The 20110-nt window shown below is 41.2% G+C and overlaps 2 protein-coding genes across 3 annotated transcripts; one reads left to right on the forward strand and one right to left on the reverse strand.

Moving 5' to 3' along the window:
• Positions 1-313: 313 nt before the first annotated feature.
• On the forward strand, positions 314-9954 carry cebpz (CCAAT enhancer binding protein zeta). 2 transcript variants are annotated; one of them, XM_085381986.1, is made up of 17 exons: positions 314-552; positions 1206-2698; positions 2783-3017; positions 3125-3278; positions 3628-3716; positions 3811-3864; positions 3955-4057; positions 4627-4686; positions 4791-4857; positions 4948-5054; positions 5662-5722; positions 6053-6261; positions 6514-6549; positions 7336-7434; positions 7564-7625; positions 7750-7831; positions 8310-9954. In XM_085381986.1, exons 1-17 carry the CDS (start codon positions 367-369, stop codon positions 8471-8473), a joined length of 3261 nt encoding a protein of 1086 aa, XP_085238112.1. In that variant the 5' UTR covers positions 314-366; the 3' UTR covers positions 8474-9954. The 2 variants fall into 2 exon arrangements, with proteins under 2 accessions (XP_085238112.1, XP_085238113.1); XM_085381987.1 differs by having other exon boundaries at positions 6053-6256; positions 6512-6549.
• Positions 9955-11461: 1507 nt separating this feature from the next.
• On the reverse strand, positions 11462-13366 carry LOC146652752 (protein CEBPZOS-like). The gene is made up of 4 exons (XM_085381988.1): positions 13219-13366; positions 12529-12646; positions 12395-12439; positions 11462-11789 (listed from the first exon to the last, which is right to left on the reverse strand). Exons 2-4 carry the CDS (start codon positions 12644-12646, stop codon positions 11707-11709), a joined length of 246 nt encoding a protein of 81 aa, XP_085238114.1. The 5' UTR covers positions 13219-13366; the 3' UTR covers positions 11462-11706.
• Positions 13367-20110: the final 6744 nt, after the last annotated feature.

Below are 20110 nucleotides of genomic sequence, written 5' to 3' on the forward strand. Positions count from 1 at the left end.
AATTGTCACATTTTAAAGGTTTCTTCCGTAATAATGCAACTAATTGATGTTACCAGTGTAAAAACTACATTACGTCAATTACAGCCTCCCAATAGTCAATTCGGGCTTCTTATTGTTCACAAATGTGAAAAATATTGGCTAACACATAATGACCTTGTACATTTGTATAATTACATTTTAAGATTTTTATAAATTAGTCTTTATTCTAAATTCTGCTACCAGGGAGCTGGTTCTCATTTGATGTTTAGTGACAATAAATGGATTCTGAGTTGAATTCTGATAGCACCCCACTATGAGATCTGGTAACCGTGCACCGGAAACGTTTCGTTCAACATCCGGGTCAGTTTTCCTCACGCTGCAAACAGCATGGCAGCGAAAAACAAGCAACGTAAAAAGTCCAAAAAAGTGACATTTGAGGCCGAAGAAAACGAGCCGGAGGCGAAAAACAGCGGCGGAGAGGAGGATGAAGGTGAAGAGAAGAATACGAAAGAGGAGGAGAGAGAGGAAGAGGAGCTCAGTCTGGAGGAGGTTTTACGGCTCGGAGGAACTAAGGTGAATTTACCTGGTGAAACAGGGCCAACACTCACAGAGTCAGGGAGCGTTTTAACTTGTGAAGGTCGGTTTGTTTTTATAGTTTTCTGAACTGACACGAAAGTTTATGTGACGTAAAAGCACAGTCCCCGGACAGTTTATTAGGTACACTTTGCTGTTACTGGGTTGGATCCACTTTTGCTTTCAGAGCTGCCTTATTTCTTCATAGATTCAACAAGACGCTCGAAACATTCCTAGGAGATTTTGGTCCTTAATGACGTGATCGTATCAGACAGCTGCTGCTCATCCATGATGCGGATCTCCTGTTGGTGCTCTCCTGTATTGAGCTCCGATCCTTTTGGAGGCCATTTGAGTACAGTGAACTCAGTGTCATGTTCAAGTAACCAGGAAGGCTGTGGTGTTTTAACAATGCTCAGTTGGTACTAAGGGACACAAAGTGTGCCAAGTAAATATCCCCACACCATTAGACCGCTGGCTGAACAGTTGTTATACACTCAGGATGGATCCATGCTTCCATGGTATTATTTACATAAATAAATAAAAACGTATCAAATAAAGTAAACATTTAAATACAATTTATACACAAATGTTAATCAGAATTCTTTGTCACATATTTTTAATCTTTTCTTTGTGGTTCTTCTCTACGTCTTTAGGCCGACTATATCCTCCTCGCCGGCCTCGAAGACTCCAACGAGCTCGTTGATGGCGGCATGAAAGGAGCGATAGATGACCTGGAGGAGGGCGAGCTGGAGTCATTCATCACCAAGCTGGGCATCCGGGCATACGCGACGCAGCAAACCATTCCGGACAAGCCTGAGGGTGAAGCCGCCACGGCTGCCACAGCTGCTGGCGAGAAGAAAGCTAAAAAGGTCAAAGTGGAGAAAGCAGAGGAGACGGCACCTGACACTCAGCCCAACGTCGTCGATCAGAAGCAGAAGAAGACAAAAGAGGCGCGGGTATCGGCGGCAAAAAAGGCGAAGCAGAGCCAGACCGTGTTTGAGTTCCAGCCACGGCAGGTGCTGCTGATCAAACCTGGTGGTAAGTGGTTCGAGCTGGATTACACAGAAGAGGGCTCGTCGGCGCCACAGGATGCTGCCCTGGTCTCGCAGTACAAGACGCTCGCTCAGCAGCTGTTCGAGGCTGAGGTGACCCTCTACAAGACCAAGAAGAGCTTGCAGAAAGGCGCCAACTCGGCCTGGATGAAGACAGTTGTCTCCTCTGGCGTGCTGGCGGACAGAATGGCAGCCATGACGGTTCTGATTCAGGACGCTCCGGTGCACATGCTGGAGCACGTGGAGAACCTAGTCACCATGGTGAAGAAGAAGGGCAGTCGGCGGATGGGTCTGATGGCAATGGACACGCTGCGAGAGCTGCTGCTGTCCAACCTGCTGCCCGGGGACAGGAAGCTCCGCACCTTTGCCCAGCACCCGTTCGACCAGCTTGAGGAGAAGGCCAGCGGCAACCGTGACGCCCGCGACCGCCGCCTCATCCTCTGGTACTTTGAGCACCAGCTGAAGCACCACGTGGCTGAGTTTGTGGTGGCGCTGGACTCGGTGGCTCACGACACAGTGCCTGCCACCAAGGCAAAGGCGTTAGCCACTGCCCATGAGCTGCTGTGCAGCCGTCCAGAACAAGAGAAGGCGCTGCTCACCCAAGTGGTAAACAAGCTTGGAGACCCCGAGTACAAGACGGCGGCAAAGGCATCGTACCTGCTGGAGACACTGCTGCACAAACACCCCAACATGAAAGGGGTGGTGTGCTGCGAGGTGGAGCGGCTCCTGTTCCGACCCAACATCAGCCCGAAGGCGCAGTACTACGCCGTGTGCTTCCTCAGCCAGGTGATCCTGAGCCACGACGAGGACGGGCTCGCCGCCAAGCTCATCACCATCTACTTCTCCTTCTTCCGTGCCTGCGTCAAAAAGAAGGACATTGAGTCGAAGATGCTGAGTGCGCTGTTGGCGGGCGTGAACAGGGCGTATCCCTACACCAGCACCGGGGACGACAAAGTGAGAGAGCAGATGGACACACTCTTCAAAGTGGTTCATCTGGTGAAGTTCAACACAGCCGTGCAGGCGCTCATGCTGCTGTTCCAGGTGATGGACTCCCAGCAGAGCATCTCGGACCGGTACTATGTGGCTCTGTACAGGTAAGGAAAACCTTGCCTGGCAGCTTGTTTGTGGGCTCTAAACAGACAGCATTCAGGTGTTTACTTTCTCCACCTGTGTTGCAGGAAGCTGCTGGACCCCGGGCTGTCGTCGTCCTCCCGCCCGAACATGTTCCTGAACCTGCTGTACAAATCCATGAAGGCTGACGTGGCACTGAGGCGAGTCAAAGCCTTTGTCAAACGGCTGCTGCAGATCAGCGCCGAGCAGAGCGCCAGCTTCGCCTGTGGGGCGCTCTTCTTGGTGTCGGAGGTCATGAGGGCCAAACCGGGCCTGAAGATACTGCTGCAGGAGGCGGAGGGGGTAAGAAATCTCAGAGGGTGTAAAACTGATGCTTTAGATTTTCCTTTTGGACAAAAATGCTCTCAAAGATGAACTGCTTTAAACTTTTGAATTATGGCTTCATTCAGAATGAGGAAGAGGAGGCGTTCAAAGACCTCGCTGCAGATGATGATGATGAAGAGGAGCGATTCGTGGATGCTGACAAACTAGAGGAACAAACAAACACAGAGGCAGAGGAGGTCAAACCTGCAGCATCATGGGTACATCACCAGAACCTGGAAGGTCTGTGAAACGCAAAGATTAGTGCTGACGTTCTCTGTTTGAAAACTGTTGTTGAAGGATGGGTTTAATCTAACATAACCGCCAGTGCCCCTGGTACTTTCCACCATTTCCACCCACTGTCTTCCTGGGAGGCTATTGTTTAATAGCTAGTTGTTTTGTTTTAGCTTCATGAAACTAATTGCAGATTTTTTTTATTTGCCTGAATCAGGAAAAACTTTTAGATCATGTTGTAATCTCTATTCCAGCTAATTTTGTGTGTTTGTTGCACCTGGCTGATTAAAATAAAGCAGGACAGTAAATAAGAAGACGAGCTTCATCATGTTTGTTTCTCCGTCCTGTTTTCTTTCAGGAATGAAGAGTGTTCAGAGCTACGACCCGCTGCACAGAAACCCGTTATTCTGCGGTGCAGATCGCTCGACTTTATGGGAGCTGCAGAAGGTAAAAAAATCTGTCCTAATAAACACAAAGTTCGTAACCAGAGCTTGTGTTCACAAGCTGCTGTGTATAACCTAATGTCTGATGTTCTCTGCAGCTCGCTCTGCACTTCCATCCGTCAGTGTCGCTGTTTGCAAAAACCATTCTGCAGGTAAAAGCCCCGCCCCTTTCCACATGCTCAGGAGCTCTGTAGTCGTCATGATTGTTGCTGTTAATGTTTGATATGATTTTATTTCCACAGGGAGACTTCATCCAGTACTCTGGGGACCCTCTGCAGGACTTCACCCTCATCCGCTTCCTCGATCGATTTGTCTTCAGAAACCCCAAACAGCTCAAAGCAGAACGTAAGACAAACAAGCACCGAATTCTATTGGATGCATTTTGTAAAATGGATCAAAAATGATGCAACATAAACACAGATGGATACAAAATGATCACATGTAGATGGGAAAATGACGAAAACTGGTGTCAAATGTTCACATTTGTGAAATAGTTCAATAAATAGTTCAAATAATTCAAAAAAGAAAGGATGATTAAAACAAACGGACTTAAAAGAGGAACAAAAACAATGAAGAGGGGATGAAATAAAATACAAAAAACGCACAAAGCTGCAAAACAGCAGCAACCTGCAGAGAAACAAGAGACAGTGGACGGTAAAGACAATCTAAATAAGTCTTTACAAGCTAAAAACGACAGAAAAATAAAAAAATTCAAACTCAGAAAGATGGAAAACGATAAAAAACATCCTGAAGAGTTGTTATTATTAGTCTGTGGTTTCATTGCTGTCTCGGCTCAAAACAGATTTAATCACGCTGACTTCACACATTGTGACAGTTTATTGACGGTTTTAATGAACTAATATTAATAATTTTAAGTGTAAACTTTCGTTTTTTTAATATTTTTTATTCTTTAGAAAACACCGACGCTGCTGTGATGAAGCCCAAACACAGATTACCTGTCAGCTTGCTACCAGGTAACTTTAAACAAATTTCACACTTTCTATGTTTGTTTTTTTTTCCTTCACCTGCTCTGATGTCAGATGAAGTGTGGATCCTTTAAATTATTTGTGTGTGTCAGTGAACAGCGCAGAGTTTCTGTCCAAAGAAGAAAGTCAGGTTCCTGTTGATGAGATCTTCTTCCATCGGTGCGTCCCAGCAAAGTCACCTGACATATTTCCACTGTTTTTTGATTGTATTCTGTTTAATGAGTTTTGTTTCTTTGTTTCATTCGTCAGCTTCTTCAAGAAACGACAGCAGGAGAAGCAGCAACGCCGGCCACGAGGTGACGATGACGACGAGAGCCTGGAGGATGTGGACGATGATGAGTTTGAGAAACTTCTTGGTAAATAAACCATCGTCTCTAATTTAATGCTCAGTATCTCCTCATGAAAACATCACAGATCCTTGGTTAATGGCTTCAGTCGAGACACTTGTACAGTTAAATTTATAAACACGGATTACATAAAACACTGACATTTCGACGTAAACAGAACTGCATTTAAAATCTTTTATATTTCAAATAAAAGGTAAAAATTTAAATCGCAGGCTGATCCAGTCTGAGTGTAGTTTGGCTCACTGTGAGTTTGGCCCACACGTGCCTGATAACACCTGGGCGTGATCCTGATGATGGGAGGATCTTCCTGATGAGGAATCGGTGAACTCCTGGCCAGTCTGAGGTGCTGTTTGCTGCTGCCCTTCAACAGTTAAACATTTGGCACGTGTGCTCAGTGTCAACCTGCTCTCATCCGTGAAGAGACCAGGCCGTTAGTGGTCGACCTGCCGGTTCTGGTGTTCACGGGGGAATGCTCGGCTCTGGGCTGTGACAGGGTTCCCGCTAAAGGACAAGCAGCCCACCGGAGGCTGGCTGTGCTCCTCCTGTTCTTCCTCCTTTGCTTGTAGTATAACTTAAAGTTCTCTGGCTGAGTAACTGTTTGTTTGTTTTTTGGCAGACACCTTTGAAGGTGATTCGTACTTTACCGACCTCGGCAGTGATAATCTGGACTTTGCAGGGTGAGTTTTCAGGTTTACTCTTGGGTTTTATTTCCATTCATTTATTGATTTACTTTGTCATTCTTAAATTTATTTTCCTTCTGTTTACAGTATTATTGTTTTATTTATTTCTGTATTACTGTTGCTACACATGGGAAAGCAAATACAGGAAATACTAGGAAGAGCATTATGTTGGTATTTATTTAGTCTTAAAAACAGAATAATCTGATTGGCTGTGAGACTCGAACACGATTTTGGTTTTGTTTTAAAAAAACAAATAAAGACTTTAAAGACTTTTACACACTGACTGAACCATCCTCTTCCTCACAACGTTTTTTGTTTTTCTGTCAGTAATGTAAAGAGTAAAAAAGATAAGAAATCAGGAGACGACTCTGAGTCGGACGTGGACAACTCGGACATGGACGACCTGGACGATGAGGAGGTGTCTCTGGGCAGCATGGACGAGGAAGACTTCGGAGACGAACTGGAGGAAGAAGGAGGGATGTTCATGGACCCTGATGGAGACGAAGAGGGTGATGATGATGATGATGATGATGAAGGTAAAAAAATATGACAAAGTACGAAAACTTATTTTAATCCAGCTTTGTTTCGAGTGCCAGTTCAATATTCTCTGTTTTTAAATTAATACACCAATACCTTTATTTTTTTCTGCCTGTATAAATGTCTTTTTTGTCATTATTTGACTTGAGATTATATTGATGTTCATATATTCAAGTCCACGCTGTTATGAGTTAAAGGACAGAATCGACCTGAGCTCTTACAGACACCTGATCCTTCTCCTCTTCTTTCAGTTCCTGAGCTGGAGGATGAAGATGCTGCATTTGGAGGTCAGTACCTTTAGAAATCCTAACCACTGTTTTTTACATACTGAAGAGGGAACACAGTGCATCATGGGATATCTGAGCCAATAATCTGTAAGCCTATTTTAGACGAGCACCCCATAATTCAAAGAAAACTACTAAACATTTACATTTAAGGTTCTGGAACCAGTGAAGTTTAATCATTATAAAAATACAGATTAATAAATTCAGTCAACTCATCTGTTAAAGCAGCACCTAATTAAAATATAATATCTTACAGTTAACTTAAAAACATTTAATAAATGAATGCAAAATTTGGGGTTCTATGCTAAATTATGAAAGATGGCTGGAATTTATCCTTCTGCTAATGTGGAATTATTCTGCTTATTTTCAGCTCCTTATTTTCATTCTTGGACTCTTGTAGAGCAGCTTTGCATGATTCACATTTCAGAATAATCCTTCCCTATCTTATACTGAGTCCATGCTCTGTCTGAAATGAGCAGTTATAGCTCCTCCTCATTGGCTGCCCCTCACAGAAGACTTGTCAGTGGGGCGTTTATTCCTGTGATGGCCATATTCAGAATATTTGCTCTTTGTGACATCATAAAGATCCAGGAGGAGGAAAATCAGTGTGAAACTGAGTGTTTAGAGCAGTCTGAGGCTGAAAGGATTAGCTGTGCACGTACTAAGCTCCTTATTTGAACTTGGGCCGTGTTGAATATGAACGTCCATCACTGGAACAGAAGATATGAGAGAAAATAATTCTTTTCAAATGTAATATTGAAACTGGGAAAAACCTTTTCCACTGTATAGATTCAGAAGACGATGAGATGGAAGCTCCAGACATCACCCCACAGACCAAGAAGGGAAAGAGAAAATCCTCCGAGGAACTCGACTTCTCCGGATCTTTAGGTTAATGCTGGATCTGTAGCTCAAAGAATTATTAACATAATTTAATGTGTCAGTTTGTTTTGGCTGTGTATAGAAAACTCAGTCAGCGACTCCGGAGGTTATTTTATTGATCACTGTTCAATGTTTCAGGTTCCAAACAGAAGAAGAAGAAGGAAAAGAAAGATGCAGCCATGTTTGCTTCTGCTGAAGAGGTCAGTTTGACTTCAGAGAATTCATGGAAACAAGCACAACAGGATTATGGAATCATAAATATTTCAAAGGTCTTATAACATCATTATTGTTCTTTTTTTATTTTATTTTATTTATTTTTGTCAGTTTGGCTGCCTGCTGGACGAGAATGCCGGCTCCAAGTTTGACAACATCGGGCTGAACGCCATGGCCAATAGAGACAAAGCAGGTGAGATCACAGAGCTTCACCTTGAACAGCTCATACTACTGCAGGAGCAAGCCCAGTGGCCACCTGAAGGCTGAGGATAGGATTTTGTGCTGCGATGCCTTTTAAAAATATGACCTCTAGGTCATCGTTATGGTTTCTATTATAATTACAGCACCTGAAATGTTCTGTATAACTAAAATGTTCATTAGTAAGTTAGTTTTATTCCTTATATTGACCCAACAGCCATCTCTGTTATTACAGTGATGTCATTTAATGGACCTTGAAACTAAGAATGATTACATTCAGACTGACATGTGAGAGCTGAAGGATGCTGAGGCTGTTTCAGGTTATAACAGGGTTAAAAACAAACAGACGAGATGAAGGCCGGTGTCTCACGTTTCATAACTTCTCCACACAGTGAAAGTGCTGTCAGTCCCACTCAGCTGCGCTGCACAGATAAACCAAATGTGTTTTCTTTTCTAACACTTCCTGTGTGCAGGTCTGAAGCAGCTGAAGTGGGAAGCTCAGCGCGACGACTGGATCCACGGCCGTGACGCCAAGACGCTGCGCAAGAAGAAGACCACGTTCAACAAGAAGAAGATGGGGTTCAGCCAAGCCAGGACGGGAAGCGGGACGTTTGGGAGCAAGAAGAAGAGGAAGTAGATGACGAGGATGCTGAAGATGTTGGCCTAAAGCTGAGGGACACCTTCAGTGACCACGCCTTCCTCGTCTGTCTCCCGGACGCTGTAGATTCCCGGACACTCAGCGGTCTCATCGTAAACCGGGAGGACGCGGACATAAAACGGTGTTTACAGATTCAATCTGGGGGCTGGTGAAGAGGAGCCACATTTAGCTTGTTTTATTTTTTTGTAAAATCAAAGACTTTGTGCTGAACATTTTGCTGCAAATCTCATCTGGATCATTCCATCTCAGTCCATCATGTTTAAAATAAACTTTGGTTTTAAAATGCATAAATGAATACTTCATGGGATGAAAGCAGGGCTGTTTCATGATGTTTTTGAGGGAACATTTGTGTTTTAAGGTAAATATCTGGTCCTGTGCCTCTATGAAAATGGACTCTGAACGAATGAAGGATGCTTGAAGTTGCTGAAATATTTAGATGTCTACAGCCTGTAGAAACCTTTGCTTCTCACACAATGTTGTTTACACAGAATTGTCTTAAAACAGTCTAAAAGTGAATCGTTACACTCGTTAAAGCTTAAATGTTGGGGGAAAAGTTCACTGTGATATTTCCAGGTATGACGCAATATACAAAGTCCAAGTAAATTTATTAAATCCAAAATTTGTTACGCTCTTCTCTCACATATAACTCATAATTATGTAGAGAAGGGAAATATTGCTTTGTTTTTAGTTCCAGCCTCATGGCCCAAATTTCTCTGGCCAATGAGAGGGTGTGTGCCGCTGTGCCGTTTTCTTGGTTTGTTTTTCACCTTCGGACTGTTTTCAAGAATATCCCGTGTCTTGTATGTGAGAAGCTCTAAATAAAATCTACTGTGGTTTCTACAAGTCTCCAAATCCGCTGTCGGAGATCACACATTTAAATATTTTAGGGACTTCAAACGCCCGTTTTACGTTAACTGGAGCTGCACTGCTGACGCTCCACATTCATATTTACTCTAACACATTTGAAGCTCTGGGAGTTTTCTAGATATTGGAATTTTAAAGTGCTCCCTCAAAAAAAGGATTTCAGAGTGATCTGTAAAAACATCCCGACCTTCATCCTCAGCTGTGAGAGGCTGAAGTCTATGAGTGCGATAATTCAAGCACAACCTCAAGAACTTCAAATTGAGACTGCTGGTGTGTCTACCAGGAGGCTGGTTATTTTTGAGAAATCTCATGATTCGTTCCTTTTAAGAAGTCAGAATTTTCTTTCAGGCAAATCTGAGCTGACATGGGATGAGCCTGTTTGACACATAAGCAGCAGATTTCCTTGTGTCTTAACAAATCAATTCACATACAACCTGTGTTTGTGTGAGACAAACATTTAAGTGTTTCATGATCCTGTTCAGTGTGTTTACAGGTTTAATGATTGTTTCTGTTTGAACATACTGATCATAATGTGCCATTTGTAGAACGGTCTGCACCATTTCAAGGTTTTGTTGTTTTACATTTACAAATTTAAATTGGTTCAGGTTTTTTGTTGGTGAGGTATTAACCATTAAAACTTATTAAGTATCAACTGGGATAGGCTCCGGCTCCTGCCCGCAACCTGAATTGAATAAGCAAAAGAAGATGGATGAATGGATAAAATGATCAAATATAGCAGTTAACATTAAACCATTTTAAATGTAATTTAATATCAAGCAATACTATTTTTCTGATTTTCTGTCGCTGTTTCACAAATTCCTAACTTTTAATAGACCAAATGATTAATCTAGAAAGTATTTTGCAACTGAACTGATGGGAGATTATTAGGTACACTTGCTCAATAAATGTGGTCATTTTAAATTAGTTTACAAATTGCTGTAAATTAGTTTACAGCAAGGCAGCACGGTGGCACGGTGGTTAGCACTGTTGCCGCACAGCAAGAAGGTCCTGAGTTCAATTCCAACATCAGGCCGGGGTCTTTCTGTGTGGAGTTTGCATGTTCTCCCCGTGTTTGCGTGGGTTCCCTCCGGGTACTCCGGCTTCCTCCCACCGTCCAAAGACATGCACTTAGTGGGGATAGGTTAATTGGAAAACCCAAATTGTCACTAGGTGTGAATGTGCGAATGAAAGTGAGTGCGAATGGTTGTCTGTCCCTGTATGTTGGCCCTGCGACAGACTGGCGACCTGTCCAGGGTGTACCCCGCCTCTCGCCCTATGACAGCTGGGATAGGCTCCAGCGCCCCCCGCGACCCTGAAAAAGGATAAGCGGAAGCGAATGGATGGATGGATGGATAGTTTACAGCAGTAATGATATAATTAATGTTATCAACAGACAAAAAGAAAAACTAACTGATTTTGTACAACAGCTATAACACCTCTTGTGGCTGTTGTTAGTTTACAGCTATTATATCAAACTAAAGTAATAGGAAGTGCAAGAATGTAATGCTAAAGGTCAGCAAAGAAAAAGTGGGAGTAACAGGGACATCAAGAAAGTTCATGAATACACACACACACCTCTACATATATATGTATATCCATTGATCAATAGCATAGTGGTAACACCACTCGCCTTTGGAAGTTCAGGTGAGTGGTTTGACTCCCGACCAGGGTGTCTACAAATGCTCTCGCAAGAGGGAACCAGGATGTCAGGTCAGGGGGAAGGGGGTGGCTATAGCTCAGGTGGTAGAGCAGGTCATCTACTGGAAGGTTGGTGGTTCGATCCCAGGCTGCATGCCAAATATCCTTAGGCAAGATACTAACCCCATGTTGCTCTCCGATGCATCCATCAGAGTGTGAATGTGTATGAATGTTAGACAGTAAGCACTTAACAGTTAGAAAAAGTGGTTGTGTGATTGGGTGAATGAATTAGTTGTATAAAGCGCTTTGACTGCTCATATAGAGTAGAAAAGCGCTACATAAGAACCAGTCCATTTACCATATCATCACCCCCACTTGAGATTGTACTTGGGTACCAAGTGTGAGACAAAAACCCCCAAAAAGAGGTTTTTGGGTTTGGCTGCTTCATACAGCAGCAAATATATACAAAGTATGTGTGTTTAAAAATAACAACAAAGGCAGGATATCCTTGACTGGGCTGGATACCAGCCACATTTAATAACTTCTCCACAGAGAAAAGACAATTCCTGTATAAATGAATGAGGTCTGATGAGTCTTTACAGGAAGTGATGTCTTTTTTCCTAATGTGCAGTGCTGAAGCAGCCGGGAGGCTCCAGACTCAGATGCCAAGGCGCTGCACGTGATAATGACGATGACGTCGATGGACACCTTCAATCCTGTTTGGCTGACCAGGCCTCCTGGTCTCTCTCTCGGATGCCGTAGATCCCCGCCCACTCGTTGGACTTGTAGTAAACTGGGAGGAAGCGGACGTCACAAAATTAATTTTGTTGTGTTGGAAATTTGTGGGTTGAGAGACTGGCAGCAGAGCTGTGCAGCTGATTAACTTACAGAAATTATGATATGATGTTCACATAAAGCAGAAGGAAGGTTTATAAACATGTTGTTTATTTTATGGCTCAAAAAATCAGGTTGTTCTGCAGTAAATGTGTACCTAATATACTTTTACACATTACTTGATTTAATGTATATTGTCTTTATTTGGTGCTATGTTGGTATCTTCAGATGAACTTCAAAAAAACTTTGTTGTTCTGCTGAAATTGCACTAATCATTTTTATTTTCATATGAATTGATTTATTTCACCAACTTGGGTTTTAATTGATTTAAATATGACCTCATTTTCATCTGTTGTATGTACATTTCAACGTTATCTGTGCTCTGACATTTTTATTTTCATACGTTGTGCAGGTGTGTTTCTGATTTTCTAATTTAGTAATGATTTTAAATCTGGACCACACTATATAAACAGTAATTATTATTATGAAAGAAGCCAGTGTCCATGTTAGAGTTGAAAAACACCTTCTGCTAAGCCCCAGTTTGAACCTGGAGATTCTTCTTACCTTCTAGGATGGATGGGAACCTCCTGTTCATAGTGTTCCTGAAATCTGCAGGTGGTGCAGGATATAAAACATGAAATTTAGGATGATATAAAGCCAGACCTATTTCAGATCCATTTAACATCATAATTTCATACCTCGACTGGTGTCCATTGTGTGAAACAGACCGTAAGCCCCGAGGACGCCCAGCAGCTCCAGAGCAATCACGCCCTTCATGAGCTTCTTAGCCAGCGGCTCCAGAGGTTTCGGAGACATCTGAGGGGAGACCAACAAATACAAACAACTTTATTTACAAAGACAGGGATAGACAGCGTGTTCTCTTCTTTCATTTTGCCTCCATTATGAAGGTCACATTAATTCATTACACTGCATCTAACTTTCCTGATAGAATATTTTTATTTCACTGCTACACAGAGGTACTCAGCTCTGCACCTCTAGTACAGATAACAGACAGCAGACCTCGCTCTTCAGTGAAAGTTAAAATAATGTCTGCACATATTTTAGATTAGAATGAGAATACCTTATTTTATTGTGATTATATGTAATTTTGTACATTTAAAACCTATAACAAAAACAACAGATCGTCAACATTTTATATTAAATTCAGACAGAAGAAAAAGGCTGTAACTTTATTTTGAAAATAGTTTGCTACTCTTCCAAAATAAAAATCCGAGTTGGATTTTCAACCTTAACGCGTTTGTTTAATGACAGCATGACACAACAAGCCGGGCACTCAGGAAACATCAATATGTTAGCAAACGGTCGCTTATTTCTTCGTTTTGAACTGAAGGCGTTTTATTTAACGCCTTTGTTACGTCTGAACTTACCTTATATTAGATTTGTGGTACTTGAGATAAATGAATAACTGCTTTAAATCTAAATCAGAGCACTATAAATTATATCAGTAGAGTAAACTGCTTGCAAAAACAAATCTTCTGCCCTTGTAACAACCACAGCAAACTACTAACACGCTGCTTCCGGTGTACGGAAGCTCGGTAGGGACATATCGACTTTTTTTGGCGTCCTTACCTCATTAAAACCATTAAAACCGCTGTTTACCGTAAATAGAAAGGCAGCGACTTTTAGTGATAACACGGCTAAAAGAGGCTCCTTTACATTTGATAATTCTCTTTTTTATTCAATAAAATAGTAATTTGATAAATGAATTAAGACTAATTATTAAATTATTTTCTATTAATTTTTTTTCATCAAATCAATATAATCACTAGTAAAGAACAATCACGTAACAACTCCTTGCTATAATAATTTATAATAATTTTTCTTGACTATTTTATTGTATTTATTTATTTATTTATTTATTGACAAACTAGATATCACAATACATAAATGAAATTTAACCAAACGCAAAGCAAAACAGAAAATTAAAAATAAAAATGAATGCACAGTTTGAATAAAAACTATTTAGCTGAATTCCCTGTGAAAAGATGAAAAATCTGAAATTTTAAATTTTACATACTCAATAAAAAAAAGAAAAAAAGACCTTACAAGAAAAGCTGAATGTTGGCCTCACCCATCTTACCGGTTGTCCGGTCACCTAAGGGGTTAATTGCATGAATAAATAAATAACTGATTAAAAGGACTAAGTACGAGTGCCTTGTTTTTAGAAATACAAAAACTGTCTTAGATAATGTCACCGTTTCTCACTCTCTCTCCCCCCTGTGATAATAAAACAACAACAACAACATAGAATCAACTCTTGAATCGTCTGCTCTAAAAGCGTCTTTTATTACTGTTTTTGCTATATATATTTTCTTTTAATTATCATAACAACAAAATTTCGGTCAGCTGAAATTCTGATGTTGAATTGTGATTTAATCATTGTAGTTATGGGATGTTACCAGGAGGTGTCAGCGTTGTGGCAAGATGAACAAAACAAGATGACAGCTCCTGTCATAAAAACAAGGGGTACGTCTAATAAAACACCTGATGCACCTGATGAAAGTCTGAATAATTGTTTTTAATTTTTAGTTGTGAAGCAGTCATAAGGAAAGAATTCACTTTCATGAGCAGATTCCACTGAAGACACCTGCAATTTCTGGGGTTTTTTTTGTTTTTGTTTTTTTTGAGGAAATAAAATCTAATGTCATTTCGTTTTTATATTCTTAGCTGAATGAGCACCAGCTGCAGGTTAGATTCCCAGTTTTCCCAGAGGCTGCCTCGGTTTTACAGCTGCTATTCCTGCAGGAATCTCAGCAAAGCAGCAGCCAAACGGGTTTAGACTAAGAGACAATATTTGCTCACCTGGGTCACAAAAACCTCACTTTACAGCATGATTAGGTGCAGAAATAGGAGCTAGAAAAGAGTCCTCTGCAGGGCTGGAAACTCATTAAAAGCTACTGCACTCAGAGGGCATCAGAGGTCTTCAACAAATGTGTTTAATTTCTAAAATTATTTACTACTTTCTCCCATACAGTTTCCTTTTGTCCATTCTTAAGTCACATATGTCTCATAACAAATCTATAATCAGGCATGATGGTGGAATCTATTCTATGTTGCTGTGAAAAATACTTTAAAAGTCAAATTTCAGCTGGTGAAACAGCACAAATGTTGCTAAACACATAACCACAGAGGATTTTTACAGTAATTACAGTATCTACCACCATTTTGCTTTAATTTTAGTGTTTCTAATTTAATCTCCACAAACAGCTTGTTACTGTTAAATATAAATACATGTCCTCATCCTGACCGACTCACACGAACATTCAAACAACGGAAACAGCAAAATATATCCTCAGCATGCAAAACAACTGAAATAACCATGGCAACACTTAATAATTTGTGATTTTTGAATGTACAATGCAAATACCGCATTTTACTGTAAATATGTGTAGTGGGTTGCTGTTAATAAAGTTGTGAGTATTTATTTATTTTTTAAATTTTGAATGAAACAAAAGGTTGTTTTTTTTAAACAAAAAACAAAAAGCAAAAAACCTTTAGGCAATTTATGCGATCAACAAAATAAATAAAATAAATAAAAAATACAGCCTTACAGCTGCTGACATCCATCTCAAATACTGCCATCTATGATATGTGTATTGTATGTACAGCACACACCATTTATACAGTCTAAAAAAATACATGTGTATTCTCATTATTACTTCCACTGCACTTTCTGTACATGTAAACAATCACAGTGTATACGATTCATTTTTTCATTTTTTCTATTATATCTCTAATTCACTTTCTCTTCCTATCGCTTCTTCCTCTGCTGCTGTAACAAGGGAATTTCCATAATGTGGGATCCATACAGTTTATATAAATTGTATGTCCACACTTTCAAAGAATGGCTAATCAAACAGTTGATTTCTTGCAAACACGATGGCCCATGAAGCACAACAGGAAGAACAATCACCACAGCACCTCCTCTGTCAACTGCACATCCTCGATTCCTTTCTTTAACTCCTCTCTGAGCATCTCCTCAAACTAGTTCATGCATTTATTACTTCTTGGCTGGACTACTGTAGTTCATTGTTATCAGGATGTCCTAAAAACTCCCTGAAAAGGCTTCAATTGATCCAAAACGCTGCAGCCAGCAAGAGTCCTGACAGGGACTAGAAAGAGAGAGCATATTTCTCCTGTATTGGCTGTCCTTCATTGGCTTCCTGTTAAATCCAGAATTTAATTTAAAATCCTGCTCCTCACATACAAGGTCTTAAATAATCAGCCCCCATCTTATCTTAATGACCTTGTAGTACCATATCACCCTATTAGAGCACTTCGCTCTCACGCTGCAGGCCTACTTGTTGATCCTAGAGTATTTAAAAGTAGACTCAACCTCTCTGGGTACATCTCAGGCCCTCTAAAGTACGGAGGCCTATCTCCCCTCACCACACTCCCTGCCGGTGGCTGATGCCCTCAGACGTTGGTGTTTTGGTGGTTCTTGTCGACCTGGGCTGGGTGCTCATGTATGTACTGGCTCACTCCTGGTGGCCGATTGGTGGGGCCTGGCGCCTGTGGCCCGGCTGGGCCCCTTCCGGGGGGTGGGGTGCCCTTAGGCCTCTGGGCCTGAAGCTCGGTCCTCTCTGGCACAGCTGGCTGCCGGCAGAGCCCGCGGGCACGCCACTGCAACCCCCTCTGGCTTCTGCTCCGTAGCTGCTGGGTGACCTCTTGTTTGGGGCTCTACTCAGCTCTTCCCAGGAGGGTGGCACGGTTCACCCCCTTTTGGTGGTCCTCCTCGGGTCCTCGTACTCTGGGGCCTCTGAATGTCTGGGGCCTGGATCTCCTCCATACCTGCTTCATGCCCTGGGGGACGGGGCTATGGCTCCCCACACTCCCTAGCAGATCGTTACATGGAGAAACCTTTGGAATACAAGCATGCTGATCCACACAGGTGTACACACGGGTGTTCACAGACGTGGACTACACCTTTCTTGGCTGCTGCCTCAAAGCACATTGTGCGCTGTCTATCGTGCGTGCTGTACAATATCGTTTTAGTATCTACTGTTATCTACTGCTAGCTAGTTTATTGTGATGGTGTTGTATTTATGATGTTGCTCTTTTTGGTTTGCTTTCTCTTCTGTTTTTTTTTCTCCATACAGGTGATCCAGGTGTTTTGTTTTTCTTTCTTTCTTCCCCCCCTTTCTCACCGTCTCTTCTCCCCTGTTTTTCTTTCTCTCCCTCTTTCTTTCATTCTTTCTCCCTGTCCTATCCCCCAGTCATGTCTGTCCCATTTGTGGCAACCGAAAATAAAATAGATACATAATTATAATACAGGTCAATCAAATGGACCAATATGGCAAGGCCATGATGATCCACTTGGTAAAATAAATCTGCTTGGCATCTTTCTTGGCCTTAAGACAACAATTCTGATGGCTAAAGATCCAAATGGGACAAAAAAAAAAAAAAAAAAAGTAGAATGGGAGGGAGAGCCTTCAGTTTTCAGGCCCCTCTTCAGTGGAACCAGCTCCCAGTTTGGATTCAGGACACAGAAACTGTCCTCCTTAGTTACTATTAATCTCTGGCTCTCTTCCACAGAGTGTCTTTGTTCTGTAAAAATGAAACGTCTCCATGTTGGAGCCTCATTTTAAAGTCATGTCAGTTAAATATGATGTGAAATTTTTTCATTATACTGATGTGATCATAACATTTTTTCCATAGGACTTCTGTTATTTAAATTCACTACATGGCACAATGTGAGAAGATTAAAAAAAAACCTTTTGTAATCACAGGCACACAGACAAATGCTGGAAGGCAGTTTCAAATGTTTGAATATGAAGGACAAGTTGTTTAAAGACTCCTCCTCTCTCTGTGGTTCGTATATCTCAGTTGTGGTTATGATTTAGTGATACTTAAAGGTAAAAACACTTTTGGAAAGGACACACTTTCCCCAGTTATAGCTCCTCCTGGAGTCTTCTCTCTTTGCTGCCCTCGTGATGCATTTTAGGAGCTGATGTGTCCTTCAACACAGAGCACAGACTGGCAGGAGGACAGAGACCTGCTGAACTCATGCACACAAATAAACACAGAGTGTTCATGGATAATGTTTGGGAGCTGGGTGTAGTCAGAAGAAGTAAAGAATAATCTGTTTCTATCTGTTTTGTCGCTGAATTTATAGCAGGGTCAGGAGGTGATGCCAATTTAAAAAAAATCACAACATTCGGATTATTGTTATATGTATGGTGGGTAATGAAGAGCCGATCAAGCACACAACATCTCTGTTTGTTTCCTGTGTCAAGAATTTGGAGGCTGTGGATGCAGAGTAAGGAGTATTATCATTTTTAGCTGATGAAAATAAAATATTTATAACAAATCAATAAATCACAGCTATTTTTCATCATTTATTCCCCATGAGGATCTCTAGACAGGTGGTAGTTCCATGTTCTCCCCATACTTGCCCATCTTAACTCAGGATGCAAAATAAAAAAATATCTTTCACGCTCAATCATCCAGGTAGGGAAATCCCAAAACGCTGACTGTGTTCATGTGGAGGTGAAGTTTTCAGTGAGAGAAAAATTAAAAAACTGGGACATTTTAAAGGTTCGTACCTGTAAAGAATCTTGTGTGTGTTTTTCTTATTTTATGATAATGTATAAAGTGACTTTTAGTAAGGTAACTCTCGATTTTCAATGAGACTACCTGTTTAAATAAAAGATCTAAAGCTAATAATAAAGATTTTGCAAATTTTTACAGGAAGAGCTCTTTCCTGGCCACAGATTCCATATTCATCCTTCATGCCCACTGATTCTTCGTTAAGTCTTCCTGTGTTGTATCTGAAGCCTCTTTAAAGTCTTCAGTCAATGTTTAATCCATAACTTATGACTTGTAAATACTTTTCGTGATCCTGTGCAGGTGAGGGAAGCCCTTCGTTGTGTCACAGCTTTGATAAACACTTCGACCCCCTCTCGGTCTTCATGTGCAACCGACAAATGAAGGGAAATATTTGATGGCCACAGAAGATAAAACAGCGGCTGTGTGCAGAGAGCATGGTGGTCCAGCTTCTCTTGTTCCTTCACCTCGGCTGTGTGTGCCGGCTATCCTTTCAGATTCACTGGCAGGTAAACACACACTGTCAGCGCACAAACAGTGAACCCTGCAGCTGAAAAGGAAGGAGGAGATCCCGGTCTGCCGGGAACTAAACACTTTCACACAAAGGGAAAGGTTCATATTTCACGGTTATATAAAGACATTAAAGATCAGCCTCTCTAGAACCAGCATGTTTTGTGTTTTATCACTCCTACAGCTTTTTGAGCTTCATAAACTACATTTGAGACATGCATTATTCTTAAAATGAAAGAAAAATGTGTATTTCCACTCTGCGTATAGGTGGGCCAAGATTTTGTGAGAACCTCAAGCTTCATGATTCTGGATTCATAGAGGCCTGATCTGGTCCCTCGGCCTTGAATTGTAAACATGAGGATTATGATATTAACTGGCATCGTTTTGGTATTTAAAACCACTGTATGTAAATCTAAATTCTTGAGGATTCTTAGTTGAAATTATACATACTAAACAAACTACCACATCCTTTATATCATAAAGACAGAAAAATGTCTTTTGGTCAGACCACCTTCACAAGAAAAGCTTCCATCCAGTGCTTATACAATACAGTGACCCCTGGTTTTCCTCTGCATGTACCAGAGATGGCCTCATGCTTTACTGCCCTGCACCCGAGTTCCCTGCTCTCATTTTTTGCCCCTTTGGATTTGTTATATGCATCTGTAATGTAACTCCTATATCTTAATACTTCAACAATGTTAATACTCTGTGCTTAGATGCTGCTAACTTTATGCTAGCTTATCACTCTGTTGAAAGAGACGTTTTAAATGTTTTAAATGAAATTTGAAATGTTTACAAAAAAATAAAAATACAGAACGTAACACAAACTAATTTTATGGCAAAATGTAACCAAACAAAAGTTGAAGATGAGACTGAAAAAGAAAACACACATAGGTGTAAAACAGAAAAAAGGTGTAATAGTGATCATTTTGATGCATGAAATGAGTTACAGAAGGTAAGAAAAATCTTTAAAGCTATCGAATCTGTGGATCTGATTCTGTCCATTTCGTTGCTTGACTGTGCGGCAGATTTGGTGCCATTTTTCTTTAATTCTTTTCACTTTTAATAATTTTTTGAGAGTCAAAATTAAACCTGAATCTGCTGTGAGCCTCCTACAGGGGCCAGCTGAGCATACGTACCAACCCCCCTCGGGGTGTTTATTACCCGGCCCTGGGATGCAGGCGGCTGATTGGACAGCGGCTG

This window comes from Rhamphochromis longiceps, linkage group LG15 (assembly GCF_057381845.1).
Source record: "Rhamphochromis longiceps isolate RC_006_pf linkage group LG15, R_longiceps_female_GT1.1, whole genome shotgun sequence".
Taxonomy (NCBI): domain Eukaryota; kingdom Metazoa; phylum Chordata; class Actinopteri; order Cichliformes; family Cichlidae; genus Rhamphochromis; species Rhamphochromis longiceps.

Bases quoted from the DNA above. Each gene is read 5' to 3' on its own strand.
- cebpz (XM_085381986.1), top strand. From the start codon at position 367: ATGGCAGCGAAAAACAAGCAACGTAAAAAGTCCAAAAAAGTGACATTT. The intron at 3,865-3,954 runs GTAAAAGCCCCG...TTATTTCCACAG, and splicing joins TTGCAAAAACCATTCTGCAG to GGAGACTTCATCCAGTACTC. The intron at 4,687-4,790 runs GTAACTTTAAAC...TGTGTGTGTCAG, and splicing joins ACCTGTCAGCTTGCTACCAG to TGAACAGCGCAGAGTTTCTG.
- LOC146652752 (XM_085381988.1), bottom strand. From the start codon at position 12,646: ATGTCTCCGAAACCTCTGGAGCCGCTGGCTAAGAAGCTCATGAAGGGC. The intron at 12,440-12,528 runs GTATGAAATTAT...CACCACCTGCAG, and splicing joins CACAATGGACACCAGTCGAG to ATTTCAGGAACACTATGAAC. The intron at 11,790-12,394 runs GTAAGAAGAATC...GCTTCCTCCCAG, and splicing joins GTTCCCATCCATCCTAGAAG to TTTACTACAAGTCCAACGAG.